At 36.7% G+C, this 19,026-nt stretch overlaps 2 protein-coding genes across 3 annotated transcripts in view; one reads left to right on the forward strand and one right to left on the reverse strand.

Annotated features, from left to right (window-relative positions):
- LOC112693429 overlaps positions 1-17,138 on the reverse strand; it is a gene marked incomplete in the record, with an annotated part of 18,079 nt that extends 941 nt beyond the window's left edge. The window contains 5 exon segments of one of the 2 annotated variants that reach the window (XM_025568494.1): positions 1-1,113; positions 4,011-4,121; positions 4,861-5,176; positions 7,858-8,378; positions 9,238-9,517. In XM_025568494.1, coding sequence (XP_025424279.1) covers positions 1-1,092 — 1,092 coding nt within the window. 2 annotated transcript variants of the gene reach the window in all.
- A 131-nt stretch (positions 17,139-17,269) lies between these two features.
- Positions 17,270-19,026, forward strand: part of LOC112693427 (laminin subunit gamma-1) — a 50,884-nt gene continuing 49,127 nt past the window's right edge. Inside the window, exon 1 of the mRNA XM_025568489.1 lies at positions 17,270-17,926. Within this exon, the coding sequence (XP_025424274.1) occupies positions 17,774-17,926 (153 nt within the window). The 5' untranslated portion in view covers positions 17,270-17,773. The remainder of the gene's footprint in view (positions 17,927-19,026) is intronic.

The raw sequence follows: 19,026 nt of genomic DNA on the forward strand, positions 1-19,026 counted from the left end.
CACGTGTCGGCCGCGCGACATCCCGGCGACCGGCTGGAGTGCGGCCGCAGCGTCCCGGTGCCCGGCGGCCGCGGCGCCGTCGTCCAGGCACCCGTGGTTCTTCATGCGCACCGTGGCGCACACGCCGTCCAGCTCGGCCAGCAGCGACCGCTGCGCTGCCGTCTTCTGCGCGGCCGTGGCCCGCGCGTCGGCCAGCGTCTGCAGCGCGGCCCCGATGCTCTTTTCCATGACGGCCATCTGGATCAGCACGTTGGTCGGATGGTACTCGCCGGCCATCACGGCGTCGTAGATGTCCTTGAGCACGGCGCATATGCGCTTCGCGTACCCCGTGCAGTACAGGTTCGCGAAGTTGGCCGCCTCGTTGATCTCCACCAAGAAGTTCTCCACCGAGAAGACGGGTCGCGTGTTGGCCCGCAGCGCGGCCACGGCCAGCCCGACCGCGCGGCACATGCTCTGTCGGCAGCACGCGTCCACCCGCGTGGACAGCAGCGACCGGGCCGCCGATCTGAGCGTGCCGTACACGCGATTTGCGTCCACCCGGGCCGCGGTCGGCCGCTGGATCTGGTCTCCGACGTCCGCCGCCGCCGCCACGGGTCGGTACGGCCGCAGCATCGCGGACAGTTCCGTCAGCTGCTCGTACACGGCCTGGCTGACGGCGTGCTCGGGCGTCTGGTACAGCACCAGGTGAGCGATGGCGTCCAGATGATCGCTGAGCACCTCGTCCCACGTCTCCACCACGCAGCCGCGCACGTATTCGGAACCGAGGCACGCGTCCAGCACGGTCACCAACCGCGCCGGGTCCAACAGGTCCGATAGGCGGCGCGCGTCCAGCAGCTCGAACGCCGTGGCCGCCGCCGCCGTGGCCGTGTCGCCGGACCCCGCGCTCCGCTGCCGACGCCTCCGCTGCCACGTCACCGGCTCCGCGTCCCCGAACTCGTCCGCTTCCAACGTCGAACACGACGAACACGACGAACCACTATCGTCCTCCTCTTCCTCCTCCTCCTCCATTTCTTCGTCGTTTTCGCTGCCGCTGCTCCCGCTCCTGCGGTACCGATGATTGATGTTCGCTATCGGCCCGGTCCGATGCGCCATCACGTACGCTTCTGTCGCCACCTGTCCGACCACAGGACATCAGTGTTTGGATTTTTTTTTTTTTTAAAGAGGCGTGAAGCCAAGACACAACATGCTTTATTCGGGTGTTCATTTCACTCCGCGCTTCCCTACCCAACAATCAGATAGGTACGAACTGCGAACCGTTCAACTTCTGTCCCCGTGGTTGTATGATCCATATCTCGTGTAAAATGGAAATCGTTTATAACGATAACGGTCATAAGTCATCGTTATACTCATAAAAGAAGCCGGGTTCAATAACCTTACATCAAAGGTTCCGAAAAACCGGGAGTACGAAATCATTTTATGAAGTAGCACCGTAATACCGCACAATAATTTTTTTTTTTTTTGATACCGTAACTCCGCAAAAGATACTTTCAAAATTACACTAATTATCGAGAGAATATTGCACGTATTATACTTATAATTAATATAGACATTTTACATATTCAAAGTATAAATTTATTAAAATTATTAATTCAAAATTATTTTGATGTTCACATCCTACATTCGATTTTGTTAACCCTTGACATGGGTGATTTACCCGCGCGGCGAGATTTTTGGTTCACATACAAAACATAAACCCGTCCGTGAAAAGGTTTGTACAAAAACTAGGTTAGTCATAGACTATAATTCCCTTTGGGACGAAATCCCATCCCCACGAAAAGGCCAGGCAGTGACACTTGAGTTTACGACTGTAGCCATAAGGCGTGGCGAGCGAAGTCCTATCATTTTAAAAATGAAATTTCTTACATAGGTTTATTGATAAATGTGTTGTTCTAGTGCAGGGATGGCCAATTTGCGGCTCACAAGCCACATGTGGCTCTTGTCATTATTAAATGCGGCTTGCGCTTTATCAATTAAAATTTACTTATCATATTATTATTTTGAATTTTAATTGTATAGGTTTAAATTTATAAAATATTATCAAATTACTTAAAATTTATTTTTATTTATCTTGTATTTGACTCTTGGAATTATTATATTTATCTGTATGGCTCGTAAACCTATTCATGTTGGCCACCCCTGAAATAGTGTATCAGATATTTCAAACAATTTTATCTCATTCGAACTTTTGGTGTTATGAATATTTTTAGAATGCGGAGCTACGAATTAACAAAATATTTTTATTCATGCAGACTACGGTGCGTCCGAAAAAACTCCTATAAGTATAGTGTCTCTATAAATTACTCATGACTGGTTATAACGATCTAATTTCGGATTATCTTAGAAAACTATTTCATCTTCACAATGACTGTTAACATGCATCGAATTGAATTTTAAATATTACACTTTACCACACGCATCTTTTATGTACGTTAATAGTTGTTATTACAACTTTTACAGTATGTTCAAGTTGTGACTTAAAAATTCACGGTGATAAAAATACAACATAAATAGGCTGCGATATCGAGGTTTGGAATTTTTTTAAATTTCGTTTATTATGACCATATTTTATCAATCCCTCGAATATCAATTATAAACGGCTTCTATTGTACCATGTATCATATTTGCGTTGGCAATGATCATGTTTTAAAGAAAATAAATCGAAAAAAATCCTAAAATTATTACTAAACAGGTATAATGGTATAAGCATTTGTTTTTTTAAACTAATTTTATGTTGTGATTTTCTGTTGTAGCACGCATTCTTGTTAATTTTTCGTCCGAACACTTCCTTCCGACAGGTACGAGATTGTTTTTTAAATAACATAATGCCCCTTGTTCACGTTTATGATTTCTGGTTTATTAATTGATACACATCAAAACAAAACGTTCTTAGTTTTTCTCAGTACTCGCACCGTAAATGTTTTCCGTTCACGCCTCATGCCGAAATACTTAGTGTGTGGTTTCACATTTTAAGATTTATTAATTTATTATTTTTATTTTTTTGTACCTCATACATCTGAATAAATATTATAGTTAAATAATAAAATGATGAAGTAGGAAATAAAAATAAAACTAATTATTCCTACAAATGCTACGTCATATACGAGCCAGAGGAACGGATTCGTTTGATAATATGAGAAATCACAAGAGGGCAAAATAAGCTCAGAAAATAGTTGGCCTTTGTTTGAGTACTACGGTTTGTAGTAGAAGTTAGTACTGATCTGGGATAATTGTATTCCTCAATTCAACTGTTTAACAACAATGAAACGTGTGAGGTATGTTGATAAGTAATGAATCCCGTTCGTTCCCACTTCGATACACCAAATGGTACTACGTAGCGTCCAATTAAAATCAACATATATCCGTTTGTTTTCACGCGAATGGCTTAGTGTACCATTACGTATTATACACACACAATACATACGTATTTTTTAGCGTTCAGTGATTCTTCTATAATTGAAATTCGAATACTTTACATTTTGTGAACAATAGATTATTTTAAGACGCTTGAGAATTTTTTTTACACGATTATAATTTGATTATCTTCTTCTTCTTCTTCTCCTTGTCTTTCTCCCAACTATTTGGAGTCGGCCATCTTCGTCCTACATATTCACTCTCTTCGGTTTTTTACATCCCCTGCGTATTCACAAACAGCCCTTATATCATTCTCAACCATAATCTCATTATCTAATTTTATAATATACAACGAAATCCTTCCACGATAATTCGAGTGCTTGCGCATACAGTTACCGATTAGCGTTTCATCGAAAGAAAGAACATGGGATTAAAAATTCTGTACGTGTATGAAATAGGTTCTATTGTGTGTAAAGTACATAATATAATCATTCCCCATAACCACCACCACCACCACCACCACCACCACCACCGCTATCCACCGTGCGATTTGGTTGTGTGTATCGGCTCAAAACCTATGCCAACATTTGCAATTATTTAAATACATATGCGCTATTGAACAAACAAGTACAATATAATATCGGTACGTCATATTTTACCTTGGTTATTGTTTATTGTCGGCTGTGGTATTTCCCTCTTCGTTCCCGGCAACTTTTCTCTGTGATCCACACTACACTTTATCGTTCACGTTATGTTGAGCTTACGTTCACCTTAAATCATAAAAAAATACATCCTTTTTACCGTATTGCTGAATCGGAAAATTATAACAATCGTAATTTCGTGTAACAATTTCGCTGCTCAAGACTACGCAAGCACGCAGCTGATGACGCTTATTCCGCATAACGCAAGGCTCGTTTTATTTTATTATCTCGGCAGTCGATAGGGTTTTGATTTAAAACCCAAACATACGTATCGTTACGGGCAGTCGTAAATATCATGGTAAATAGTTAGTTAACAATATGCACAAAGAACGCGCAATTATAAAGCCATAAAAACAATTGACCGCGCCTCGCTAGTTTAAAACTAATTTTACGATTAATCTGAAAAGGACACGAATAAATAAATTAAAAATCGTAGCTCAAACGCGTTTAACGATTTCTCGTATCGTAATAAACATTTACACGATTAAAACTAAATACTTAGATCGTGACACTTTTGAACACTGTTACTTTTACTGTTACTGTCGCGGTACGCGGTAGTCGTTTGTTCTATTTTTTCTTTGATCGAAATTGAAGTTTTGAATTATTTGCACCGTTAATGATACATATAAATACAGTATATTTGAATTCGACGAGTTTATGTTCAGCAAACGTGTACCGATTGATCTGAGCCATTTTTGTATAAAGCTAAAATATGTTATCGCGAGTTTACCTTCCTATCTGAACTTTAACGAACGGGACAAAAGTCCAACGCCGATGACCCCGAGATTGCTCGCACCATACTACCTACCACCGGTTAACCAAAGTTCTTTTCTCCGATGGATTCCGTGAACAACAGATTTCAGTTCAGGACGAACGGTGGTAGAACACGTTCGCAGTACGAAGCATAAATAACCCTCTTTTGAATAGGCTCGTACTCGATTTCCGGACGTCGCGTTCAAATGCGTGAACACTACTCGTCTTGTTCGAAAGTAGGTCCGCGAATAGGTCTTATCGTCGAGCGACCGTTTCGAACGCTTCTCCTATGTATGTTTTCATCCCCGTTGACGTGATGCAGAGGGATTATTTTCCCTTTCAACACGTTATTGATTCGTACATTTTTCATGCTGAAAATGCGGAAAATGGGATAAGATTGGAAATGAAGAAAAAGCCGTTGAATAAAAAACTGGTCGGCGGACAAACCCTCATGTAAATCAAAATAAAACGACGCGTCATAGCGTTTCGAAAAACCACACACGTCCTAAATTTCCATCGTAGGACACTGTTAGTGTTTCATTAGCGACGTCCGGGGAACCATTTTATAATATTATTATCGTAATATACCGTTGGTACGCACGACTGAGAGATGTTACATGTCTGATAGTACGGCCATATAGTCTACACCTATTATATTATTCACCTGACCGCGGTAAGGACGATCTTGGCTGACGCACAAAACTACTTGCGGCAGGACAACGACGGCGGCGGCGGCGGTGGCAGTGGCGTATTGGATTTTTGTATAATATATTTAATGTGCGTGTGCGTATGTGTGTGTATGTGCGTATGTGTATGTGTTGTACGTGACAAACTGGTTTTTTTTTTTTGTTGTAGTTTTCGTTTTTTGTTTTTGTCAGCGACACGTGGGCCAGAAAAAAGGTTTTCAAACTTGTTCGCTTATCACGTAGAACGATCGTCATCAGCTCGAACCTTTTTCGTAAAGTGAGAGACGTTCCAATGTTATCACAAGAACAACAATAATAATAATTATTATTTTTATTATTATGCATTTTTAGGGTTACCGCCGTACATCGGTACGTCATAATATACTCGTATATTAGGTACACTATACGTATATTATTTATTGATCCGTCACACAAAGAATAATATCTCAACCCAGAGTGGAATTCCGTGTCCATCGTCTCACACTCGTCTCGTACGATCTCCAGTTATTTTTCACAATTCGATTGTTTAAAAAAATATTCAAGTTTGTACGGACGTCCTACGTTGTCATTCGTCAAAGCGCGCACGCTGATCCATCACAAAAATATTATTTTATGTTCGTACCTATACACGCACCAGTCGCATAGACATAAAAATAAATATCATACAGGTACACGTTTTAATATAATGCAGCATTATGTCTATAGGTGGTTAAGTCGTCCGTTCTATATCGTTCGGAAAAAAATGTTTTTGTTCAGGCAAATTGTGGTCCGACTAATCGATAACTGTGTTGATTTAAAATTGTCATAACGTAATGGTCGAGTGAAATTATCATAATTATCAACTATCATAAGTTCTAAAATCTTAGAAACAATAGTTATCGAACAGTTGCTAGCTTATTTTATTATGTTTACATTAAACAATAGAATACTTTGAACTTGTGTGTCCACAGCGTGAAAGTGGCGAATAATGTAATATTAATCATTTATTTATTCATAAGTAACACTACATAGAAACATGTGTTCTTTTAGTACAATAAATTAATTTGGTGTAAAAGTAAAATAAGTTGTAATTCAAAATAATATGAGTGAAGTAGAAAAAAAAAACGTATCTGTATTTTAGTAGTTATCGGTTTTTCATAGTTCACTTGTACGTACTTAAACAGTAAAACGGATAATATCGATTGTTAAATAAATTTAAATAAGCCTTTATTTTTTATTATTTTACAATAATATCGAGACACATGATCCACGTTGACTACTTATTATCTCATTAAAAATGTAATATTTCATAATTTTTATTGATTTACATACGTACTTCATAGTGATTTATTACAATAATCACATTTAGGTACGGATTTTAATTGATGCATTTAGCGGAACAATATTTTGAAATGTGTTCGTCGATTATAATCGATACGTACATTTGTAGTATTAAATAAATATCACGCACGCAATTCAAAACGTTGTGTTCAGAACAACGTAGTTGATTTTTCTGATTCGACTTTGAGTTTAATTTTTATTATCTAGTAATACGTTTATCAGCATACAGTTTTTATGTTTTCGTTAAACTTTTATCAGCAGTGAATAAAAATTGGGCGCTGTTTAAAAACAATTTTTATTGTTATTTCTTCGTTTATAATTATTATTATTTTTGATTTTTTTAATTACATAAGCTGACAATGGACGATAAGCGGTAGTTCCACGCATCCAAATGGTTCGGTGTACGTACTAAGTATTATTATTATTATTGCGTAATACGTACGAGCTGATATTTAAAAAACGGACGGTACCGTTTACTACTCACACATATCACTAACCCAACCAATGGCCAGTGCTTGTCGAGGGGGCGATTAATACGTTTAATATCGCGAAAACGTGTTTACGTTCGCGACAAGCGATTTTTTTTCGTTTTCTCCTAAATCGAAACCGTTTACCGTCCGTTCGTTCGATCGCGGGTACGTTTAAAACGTTTAGCGGGTCGTTTTTGATTTCGGTATGCGTTTACGGTGGGCCGCGTTTCGTAGCGGCTCGGCGGTCGATATTTTTCAATCGCGCTCTCAAACCGACGCACGGCAACCGACCGTCCGGACCGTCGAAAAGGAAACGGTCGGAGCACCATCATACACGGCCGAAACGGTGCGGCGGGCGATCGCGAAAACAACCGTTTGAAAACGAAACCGCGCGGGCTGTGCTGACGACGGTGCCACGAGATATCGTAAACTTGCGGGGAACGAGGGCGGGGGATCGTTAAACGGAGAAAAAAAAAAAAAAAAAAAAAAAAAAAAACGTGTAAATAATATGTAGCTAACTAACTAAATGTAACTAACCTAACCTAAAACGTAGTTTAATGCAAAAAACCTACTCACCGGCGGATGGCTGGACGAACTCGCGTACACATCTCCTCGGCCGCGGGAGCACGTGCGCGTTGCTGACGAGATCCGTTCGCGATGCGACCGCGGGAACCGGAGCGACGAATCCGTGTGACGTCCCCCCCCCACTCCAATGCCGGTTACATTCATAGGTTCGGCGGGGCGCGGCACGGTCACCGCGGTGAGTTTTCGCGCGCGAGCAAACAACACATCGCGCGAACGTCCACCGTGCTGCTGGCGTTTGTCGACGGAAAACGGCGACCGTCGTCGTGGCCGCGATCCGAATCGATTTCCATCGACCGATCTTCCACTCGAATCGTTCGTCCGATTTTTACCACGCGAATCGAACCGTCTGTACGATGTTTCATCGCGTTGCTCTAACCGGTTCTTCTCACGAACTTTTCGTTCCGATTTCCGACGGTTCACTTTCAAGGATCGCCCAACACAAATTACACGTTTCCGTGTTTTTTTCGTCTAATTTTCACTTGGAACATGAGCAAATCAGCGAAAAGTGTCGTCTATTGAGTAAAAAAAAAAAAAATCGATCTTTTCATTCCGATCGAAACTATCGATTTACTCTCAAGAATCGCCCATCACTAATCAGATGCGCACCTGCGAGCGCACGTGGCTTATGGTTCCGCGGTGAGTGGAAGGAAGACGCGAAGTGTCGATAAAACCGTGTGTGTGCGTGCGTGCGTGCGTGCGTGCGTGCTGTAAGCGGACGCGGTGGGGTTACCTTGTGTTTCCGGACCAGATAACCACCACACGTCCGCGATCGGAATGTGAAATCATCGTAATTTATAATTATTATTATTATTACGGTTATCGTTGTTGTGATAAGACCCTACGAGCGTTGTGTGTCGAATAGGTGGAGTTCGAGTGATGAGTCTGCAAGACGCGTCCAGTCGATCGTCCGCCGATCGTTATAAACGCTCTGCAACGATATGCGATCGACCTCCCCGAGAGAGAGGTCAAAAATACGATTTCGAACTTAACATGGAGGACAACGCTGTTTAAATGTCGATAAAAGTCGAAAACCTTAAGGTTTGGTCCCGGAGACCTATTTTTAATCGTACTAGAGTTCGGTACGGATTTCAAAATTATGTTCGCGTTCAGCGGGATACTTGTAAATACAGTTTTAGAATTTCACGTAATTTCGATACGATCCGTGGACAGGTGGACATTGGTGAAAACCGTCCAAGGCGGAATCGCAGGGAAACAACATGAGGTTACAGACACAATGTTCCGTCGTTTTGGTCGATTTATTTCGTTCGAGATCACTCTGACGTGTAATGATTTATTATTATCAATGAATTAATTTTTAGTTTAAAAATATTTTAAAGCTTTAAAAATCTCGTCTATATTCTTGACACTTACCGATCATCGTGTCCGTCGAATCGCTCAAAGTGAAAACGGCAGCATGCGCCAACATTATCTGTACCGGCCGGGGATTGAGCTACCGCTATAATATTTTAGGACTAAGTCCTCGCGCTTGAATAAATAACGTTATCTGTGTTGCAATAGAATCGTAGAGATAATACGGTTATGCTCATTTATATTTTGTATGTTAATCACTCGTCCGTTGATGAAATAACTAATCAGACAGTATAAATAAAAATATTTCAACTTTTTGGTACACCACATATTACGTGATATTTTCTTACTCGTATTAATCAATACTTATCCATCAGTTACCAAATAATTAGTCGAATAAAGAGATAAACTAGTTGGCTTATTTTATCAATATAAAAATAATTCAAAAGTAATAAAAGTATAGCGAACAAGGTCGACATTAAATATTATGTTTGAAGGAATGCATGTGTTTAGAATGCGCTTATAGAATGATTTTAATTTATATTCACAACCTTAACAACAATCGAACCAAAAATATCTACAGTTTAAATGGAGTGCATTATTTGTATTATATTTACATAATATTATATTTGCTTTATTGAACTTTCGAATATATCAAATGTTTAATATTTTTGACAAAAAATTGTCGACATCATATAGCTTTATTAATTTTAACTTTTTTAGACTTAATTTGTAGAGCAATAATTGTTATAGTTATAATAATAGAGCTTATTTTACAATCTTTATGAATGCTGAGGTTTATAATCAATCAATTTCGGTTTAAAACGTATTTATTAAAATTAATCTGGTAAAGCGTCTTCTATAAATGTGTTCAGCTTTTATTTTTCAAAAAAAATATAAAATACACCATTAACTTGGATAGTGAATTTTAATCTGATCATTTTATCTTTATTTGATGATTCCTAACCTGTTTCATCAATAACACATAAAGTTACGTTTTATTACCAATAAGACACAAAGTATACGGAATAAGAATACGTTTCTACGTGAAATATAAATATCAACGACCAAATGTCCAGACGTTTATTATGCCACGTCGAATCATCTTATTAAAATTTTTATCTATTAATATAGATTATATAAGTCCGATTTGTTTTAAGTAATCAGTATAAAAGCTTCTCATTTAAATAATATATTAAGAGATTACGCAAATTTTTTATTGTTTACCATATTGTTGTACAATGATATGAAAATTCATATTAATTACAGATCGATATAATACTAACATTACAATTGTAATTTTAATGTATAATGGATTATAATAAATTAACACTACAAATTAAATTAAATTATATGCAATGTTTCAATTTTTTTTTTTACGTCTTGAAAACAATATATAATAAACTTTCTTATGTCCTGATTCTTAATTAATAGACGAACGTACATAGAAGGTCATTAATTTTTGATTATATTACATTGAGCATAAAATACAACTTTAAACAAATATACATTTATTTGAATTACAACAAAAACAATAGATAAATTAATAATAAATTTAAACAAAAACAAAACAAATAGTCTTATTAAAAGCAGCTGGTATAAAAACAACCGATCATCCCCTCCGGTGTGTAGATCATCTATAACAATTGATGTAATAATTAATCCTACACCCGTGATTGTAAAATACACTGTTCGGTAAATAAATTCATTACATTCTATACTATCATTATTTCTAATTTTTAATAAAAATGTAAAAAAACTTCGATGTACAAAGCATTAATTCCGACGAGACGTGAAGTTCTTTAGCACAATATTGTTCGTTAATTAAAAGTTAGTCTTACCCAAAATATACCTCCAAATAACATATTTTTTTAAAAAGCACAAATCATGTAGACTTCAGTATTAATAAAAATCACATTAGTTAAATTCTAAAAACAAGTCTTAAATGTTTTACTCTGAGGAATTGCAATTTTATTGAGTAAATATAGAGTTATATTTAATATTTATGTTTCGTATAGACTTTTTGTGTACTTAAGTTTCAAAATAATTTACTTTGTACACTTGGGTAATTTACCTACTACACTTTTATATGCAATTAAAACAACACACAAACATTTTTAATTAGAAATTATCTGCAAGATAAAACACTAATTAAATGTAGGTATGCAATTTATGGCTGCATAGAAAGGATTGAAACACCGTTGTTATAATAAATATTGCACTTGTAACTTTGCTTAACATTCAAGTACTTGCCTGAAAATCTGAAATATTACTCATCCTATACAGCTAATTACGGTTTACAAAGCTAATTTATTTTATAATAACTAATTAATGTAGATAAAATATAAAAAGACATTGCGTCGACTGTGACTTATAATATTAAGAACATTTTAACAACATGTTAGTGTATTAGCTTTGTACGATTCATAGCAAGTGTTCTTAAGGCTGAAAAGATAGTTTACGATAGTTTAAAGTTGCACCTGGCGTGTAACATGACGTATTAATAGCCTCTAGCAAAAACACTTCAAAATTATGATGCGTAGCGGTATGAAAAGTATACGTGGGCATGGTTTAATCAGAAATGGAGCAAGTATATAAATTAATATTGATACGTATTGTTCGACTTTAATAAAACAATACAATTTTAAGTATCTCGATGACTCGTTAAAATTTTTATCTAGATTTGGACAACAAAAACGGTGTATAATGTATACATTAGTTCGAGCCATTTACGTTTCATTAACTCGTATTGAATCGAGAATTTTAATATTAATCATTAATCCTACTAGTTGCTAGTTATATTACGGACGAAAAAAGTACATATTTAATTAATACAATTTGTCATTGCTTTTTAATCAATTTAATACGTCCACTCGTTGTGTAAAATAATCGGCAAACGAATGTTAATAACATCATAAAAGACTTTGAATTTTGAAAATGGGATGATAATACGAATATAATTAGTTATTAGGGTTCATATACGTTGTAGAAACTTTTATTTGTATAAAGTAACATGATACAACTTACTACATTATTAAGTCGTAAAAATTGATTTCTTGTTAGAAATTACTCTATACTACGTTGTTGTATAGTGACCATTAACGAATCGAATTTTAAATGGGGAATAAAAAACTGAATATTATAATATATAATTACTTGATTACATGGATGCGTGTCTATACGTGGAAATACTTCGAAGCCTATTTGCTTAAAGAATTATTGTGTGTGTGTGTGTGTGTGTGAGATCTATAGTTATCCTGGAACACACCATTATGTGTACATCCGGATGAACATGTAAGATCGGATGATTCGATATAACTACTGTACGCGCGAGGTTGCTATATAGAACGAACAGCTTTCCTATATGTATGCTAGCCGCATGTCCGAAAATTATCGATCACAGATGATGATATCGATCTGATTAAAAAATTAATATGGTTGGTATAAAACTAAACTCGTAGTATTATATACAAATATATGTATACTATGCATGTGCACATTGACAGAGTCAAATTTAGAAGACTCCAATCCCGCGGTTCACACCGTTAATACAGACTTAAACGCCGGTGATATTTACACCACTTTAATAGAACTATAAAAATGTTCAAGTGGACTCCATATGTATCATCTGTACACACACGATACACGTCGAGTCACTTGACCGTACTTATATTATTACGTACATAAAATCGATCGCAATAACTAGCCCGTTTGTTTTATTTCTAAATCAAATATGATTTCATCACAGTTACTCGATCGATTCCAAGTTCGTTATTTATAATCATGATTTCATTTAAATAAAACAATTATTGTTTAACTATAAAAATGTATTCAACTAATTTAACTGTCGAATAATATTTTATGTTTAAGTGAAACTGCAACAGTAAACGCAGGTACGAGTGTTTTGCCATAACATGTATACAGCACATTCAAATGAGTTGAAACCCCACGTCACCGTCTCATAATTTAAAATGTGTAAGAAGAACCCAGACAACAGTATGGATTATATTCTATTTTCTCATTAGTTTCATAGGAGTTTATAGGTGTACTAAAACATAATTTAGATCCGTGTTTTCTGCGGTGTCTAACGAACGATGATGTAAACAAATAAACCGGAGTACATCGAATCTAGTATACATAAAAAGGTACGTAGGATCACGCATGGTTATAATAAAACATTGTGCAAAGTTTCGGTTAATCCTTAAAAAAAATTAAACTATCCATTTTAATATCGCTTATAAATAACCGTAAACAGGTTTTTCAGAGGAGGGTACGCTGTGTCGACGAGAACATCGTATGTGTTATTAAAACCATACCATACGTGAGTCTCATAATAACATCATATTATTATATTACGTGTTGCTCGCGATGTACTTGGATTGTGTACGGTAAGTGTTTTAAAGAGAGAAAATATGGTTGGATTACAATGGAAACGCGTTCGATTTTTCAATATAGAGATGGGTAAGAAAATGGAAACTGCAGCAGGTGTAATCATCTCGATGTAAAGTTGGTCATTTTGATTTTTTCCTAAATACTCGATGAAAAGAGTTCGAAACCCACGCGTTCAGTGAATGGAAGGAGGACTTACCGGTATGAATGGGACTAGTGTTCAAGTCTCTTCTCCCTCCTCCTTCTCGTCACCCCGTTACTATGTATACGCACGCCGCATGTGTTCTCTACCGTATTATATTGTGTGGTCAGGTGTGCGTAGGTAGGTGTGCCATTGATCACTTCCAGTGGACAACCGAAAACAACTTCCCCCACGAATTTCGCAGCACATACATGTATATTTGTTGTACACGACCGCAAAAATAAGAGAAAATAATAAGTCGAAGAGGAGGATAAAAAGTATACTTATAATAAGTATGGTGATCACTTTACACACATTATTACGTCATTTTGCAAAAAAAAAAAAAAAAAAATCAACAATAATAATGAATAACTAAATATACTATACACGACCATTTCTCGACTACATAGGTATCGAATTACAAGTCGAAGCAATTAACGCGAAACGTGCTGTGCGATAACTGTTTTAAAACGCTATCCATTAGCTATGTAGATATCCTTACGACGGACAGATGAAGGGTGATCGGTATCCAATATACACAATGGTTATAGGTACGTGTATATATATATACTGTGTTAGTATAATATATGGATATGATATACGTATGTTATATTTGTCAAAATTAATTTGATATAATCGTCGATAGATTTGTATTATGTACCCGTTCGTCTTCTGAGATTCGATACGAGTATTAACATAGTATCGTTTAAGTTTATGTTTAATTTCTTTAACCTTTTATTTTTATAAACAGCAGTGAATAAAAATAAAAGTAAATTTGTTTAACAAACATATTAACATATTTATATTTAACATGATTTATAATATACATATTTTAATTGTAAAATTATATCAAGATAGATTATTATTTTTTTTTTTTTGCTTTGAATCACTTAATCTCTTTTAGATATTTTATGGATATTTTAAAATATACTAGAGAGTGATAAATAGTTTTATGTTCTGATTGCGTTGAAATCCCTGAGAGTGTTGATCAGTAAAATAAAGATAATTATGTAATACCAATGAACAAAAAACAATTGTATGCAAAATACTTAAATGTATAATAGGTTTAGGTTCATTACAAATCGAATACTAATATATCACCAATAATAAAATCAATATACAAATATCTGTACGAATGTTGGAATACGTTTGCGTATGATAAAATAGTTGTATGATATAAACGTACTCGCATGTATACATTTTTTTTTTAATCTAAATTATAACTTTGGCTGTTGTGGCCATTAATTATTTAAAAAAAAAACTATATATTTTATCTATGTATTGCATTAATTAACAAAAAAATGTTTTACTTCAATTTTTTTAAATTAATTTGTTAAGTCCGGTAACCTTGAGGAAAAGAATAGATTGATAGTGATTGTTGGCACGACAAATTCATACAGATTATTTAAGGATTACTTGGGACGTTATATTTAATAATATAGACATATAGTACGGGCGGTAAATAATAATTCAAAATAATTCAATAGATATTTAACGTAGCTCCATTCAATTCTTATTTTTTGTGTAAAAATAAAGTATATTATATAAAATGAATATCGGTACTTTAAAATTATTTTTGTATGATTTTTAAAATAAACCAATTTGTCCTGGACGTCTTAGAATTAAACGCACAATGAGCTGATGTAGCGATTAAAATTCTTTTGCGTTTTCAAACGTACGTACGGACACAGAATAAAATATGGGCGTTTATATAAGTATACTTATAATATATAATAATATAGCAACATCGTATCAGAAAGAAGAAAACATCAAAATAGTTTAGACTACACTTGTCTTAAAGATTGTCGGCTAAGGGTTTTTGTAATACTGTTGTACACCCATAAGACCACTAAAATAATAATGATAATGATACGTCTACAACCCCTAGCCGGGGTTCTGGTATATTATTACTACCTGAGGTACGACTTTTCCTGACCAGATGATTTGTTTTCTTCCATACAATCTCGGAAAAAACGATAGTTAAAACAAATTTAAATAATCTGAAGAAATGTTTACAGAAATCTTTATCAAATATGTTACCTGAATTCCCGTGTTTGTGAATGACTGGAACACAATTGAATAAGGTCATTGGAAAATACTCGGTACCTATTTATATAGATTAAATATAATATTATAGCAACTACATTCTTTAACTAATAGTTTTATTTTTTCACTACAGATAGTATGTATACAGTGTTTGATACAGGTTAGTCTATCAGAAGGATTATTATTACGAATTTTTGTACTTTTTTGTAGATTTTTTTGTGAACTTCGTTTGTGAATTTTTAAATTACGAAAGATAAACGCTTATTATTAATATGCCGTTTGATGCATTTCTTGACGGTATATTAAATAAATAACTCGTTAAATATTAAACTCTTGGAGTTTAAATAGACAGGTCGATCAAACATTTTCAAACACCCTAAACATAGACTGATAAAACGTTTCCAAACGTATTATTAAACGAAATTATCAAATTACATTCAAAAAGTCTACATAACGTAAAATTTTAAAATATGAACGTGATATTCAATAATATTGAACGATATAAAAATGTTTTTTCAAACGTATGCCCTTGGCTATGTATATTTCAGTATTTCACTTGAAAACGCAATAGAATTTTTTAAAGTTTATTCGAATTTTGTGTTGACTTAACGTGAATGCTAAATTATTTATTTTGATAAAAAAATTGAAACCGAAATATTTTTTACAAAATACGTATTAGAAAAACTATAAGACCTAAGATGAGTATTTATTTTTTTTTTCGATTTATTTGTATGGAATTACAACGAAAAAACGTATTCAAATAGTTTCACCAGTGTCAGATCTGATTCTTTTTAATTTCATTTTAATATCGACAATTTTGGATGAATTTATGTTCGTATACAACGCGGTTTTTCCTGTGGCGATTCGAGGAGTAAAAATGCACGACGTGATCTGCTTATCGTTACATAGTATTGGAAATTAATCGAACACAACTAACGAGCGAATAATCTATAAATAGATGCAAGTTCACGTACCCTTTTCAACGTCTCGTCGCGGTCCCGTAGGACACCTTCCACTAATACAACACGACCATTCAAAATGTCCTAGACTGGAACACGCCCTGTACGTGGCGGGAACGTAAGACGCATAAATGGATATTGTACATACTATCCACGGTCATAGGAACACGTAGCCATCGTCGTAAAGCGCACGCGGCGATGTTGTACGATTATAATTACGAAAAATCGGAAAAAAAAAAAAAAAAAGGAAAAATAGCCCGTACCTTAAAAACGCGGCGGGAAAACGAGTGAAAACAATAATAACAGTTGTAACGCACAATAAACGGGAGTGAAGTCGGCGGGTAAAGAGCATAGGCAATCGGCATAGGCGGCGGCGGCGGCGGCGGCGGTGTTTAGGCTGATAGCGGCAGAGCCGCGCGCACACGCACACGCGCGCACACCCGACAGTCATCGGACTGTGCACAGCATCCCGTAGCGGCCGAGAAAACGTGCATAGTGTGCGTTCGGTGGTCTCGGTGTTCACGTGCGTCTCGTACTCGTCATCGTCGTTTCCGTCTCTCCGTTTCTCCTCTCTCCGTCCCACTGCCGTCCTTTTTCCACTACCGTTTTTTTTTCCCCTTTTTATCTCTCACTTATCTTTATCGCGCTCCCATTCTCTCTCTCACACGTCCTGTACACCGTGCATACGTCCGTCTTCCTCATGTAACACGTCGTTCCTCTTCGTCCTTCGCCCCGGTTCGTCGTCGAACACGCGCACATTTGGCCGCCACATGTAGTGCCGGTCACCCTTCGAGCGCACAGTGCACGCGTGGATCCCGCACACACTCGTACGAAATCCTCCGACCGCGAACGTGTGCGTGCCGTCGTTTCCTGAACCCGTTCCCTTTTTCACTTTCCGCCGTGCACCGTCGTCCGTTCACCGCCGGAAAACCATGCGGTTCTTCTGACGCCCGTCAGCGTGTGTTTGTCCGCAGTTGATCGCCGTCGACGCATCCGATTTCCGGCCAACGGTTTCCCACCGGAAATGAAGCCGCGGCCGCCGTCGTCTTTCCCGCTGGTCACCGCCGCCGTCGTCCTGTTGACCGCGGTCGTCGCGATACCCGACGTTACCATCCCCATCGAACCGATCGACAACACGGGTGGCAATCAGTGTTACGACGAGCACAACATCCCTCAGGTACGTCCCGCGCATGCCAACGTCTACAATAGCTTTACCTGCGCGCGCGGTGAACGTCAATTCACGCGATCATATGCAGTCTACACGATAATGATGATGATAATAATAATAATAATTATAATAATAATAATACATCCTTTTGAACGGTCTTCGGACCAAAATTACTAGTTTTTTATTATTTGAATTTTCTGCCTATCCGAGTACGCCCGCTCGCGGTCGAACGCACTGTCGTAACAAACGTCGATTTCAGACCAAACCGAGTACTATTTTTACGCACTCTTATTTATAACTACTTTATACATGCCTGTGCGCAATAACACTATAGTGTTACAAAAATAAAATAATAAAACGATAAGAGACGATGACTAGGGCAAAATTATGAACCATAAACAAATTTAATCGTTCCGTTATTACTTCAAACGATAAATTTTTTTTTTTACAATCCAAATTAAAATCACGTTATAAATAGGCGTATAAAGTTGGTATTATTCATCAACGAGACTCGTAAATTATAAATATAATAATTTCTCTATTTTATGTTCATTTAATCATGTACACTTATGCGGCAAATATGAAATTTTATGTAAATACAGTAAACACATTTACAGTGAATATGGTACATTCAACAAGGAAAAAAATGTACTCATATAGTTTATTACGAACTGTAAAAATCATCGATGTCTTGTTACACGTGTAGTGACCGATCGCTATGTTCGCATAATACAAAATAACCCTGTTGGTTTTCAAAATCTTTTGTTGCTCGACCTTTTTTCTTTCGGTCACGAATTCCATAGAGAACAAACCTCGGGATCGAGGCGAAAGAATGTATTGTCTACTGTCTTAGAAATAGTCGGAGAGGTGAAAAAAAAAACATTTTTTCCATTTGGGTCCAGTGGTAATGGTGATATGGTTAAGCTGAACATGGGATTTCAGTGAGCGAACATGGCTCAAGGGCGTCGGGTTATATTATATTTTACAATGAAGAGAAATAATTCAAAAATTCTGTGATAAATATTGACTTCTCAATAGTCCCATATCGTTTTGTCAACTATTAAGTGTGTCGAATAATTCAATGATTTACTCGTCCATTGCGGAGCATC

This window comes from Sipha flava, unplaced genomic scaffold, assembly GCF_003268045.1.
Source record: "Sipha flava isolate LNK unplaced genomic scaffold, YSA_version1 86_pilon_pilon, whole genome shotgun sequence".
Lineage (NCBI taxonomy): Eukaryota > Metazoa > Arthropoda > Insecta > Hemiptera > Aphididae > Sipha > Sipha flava.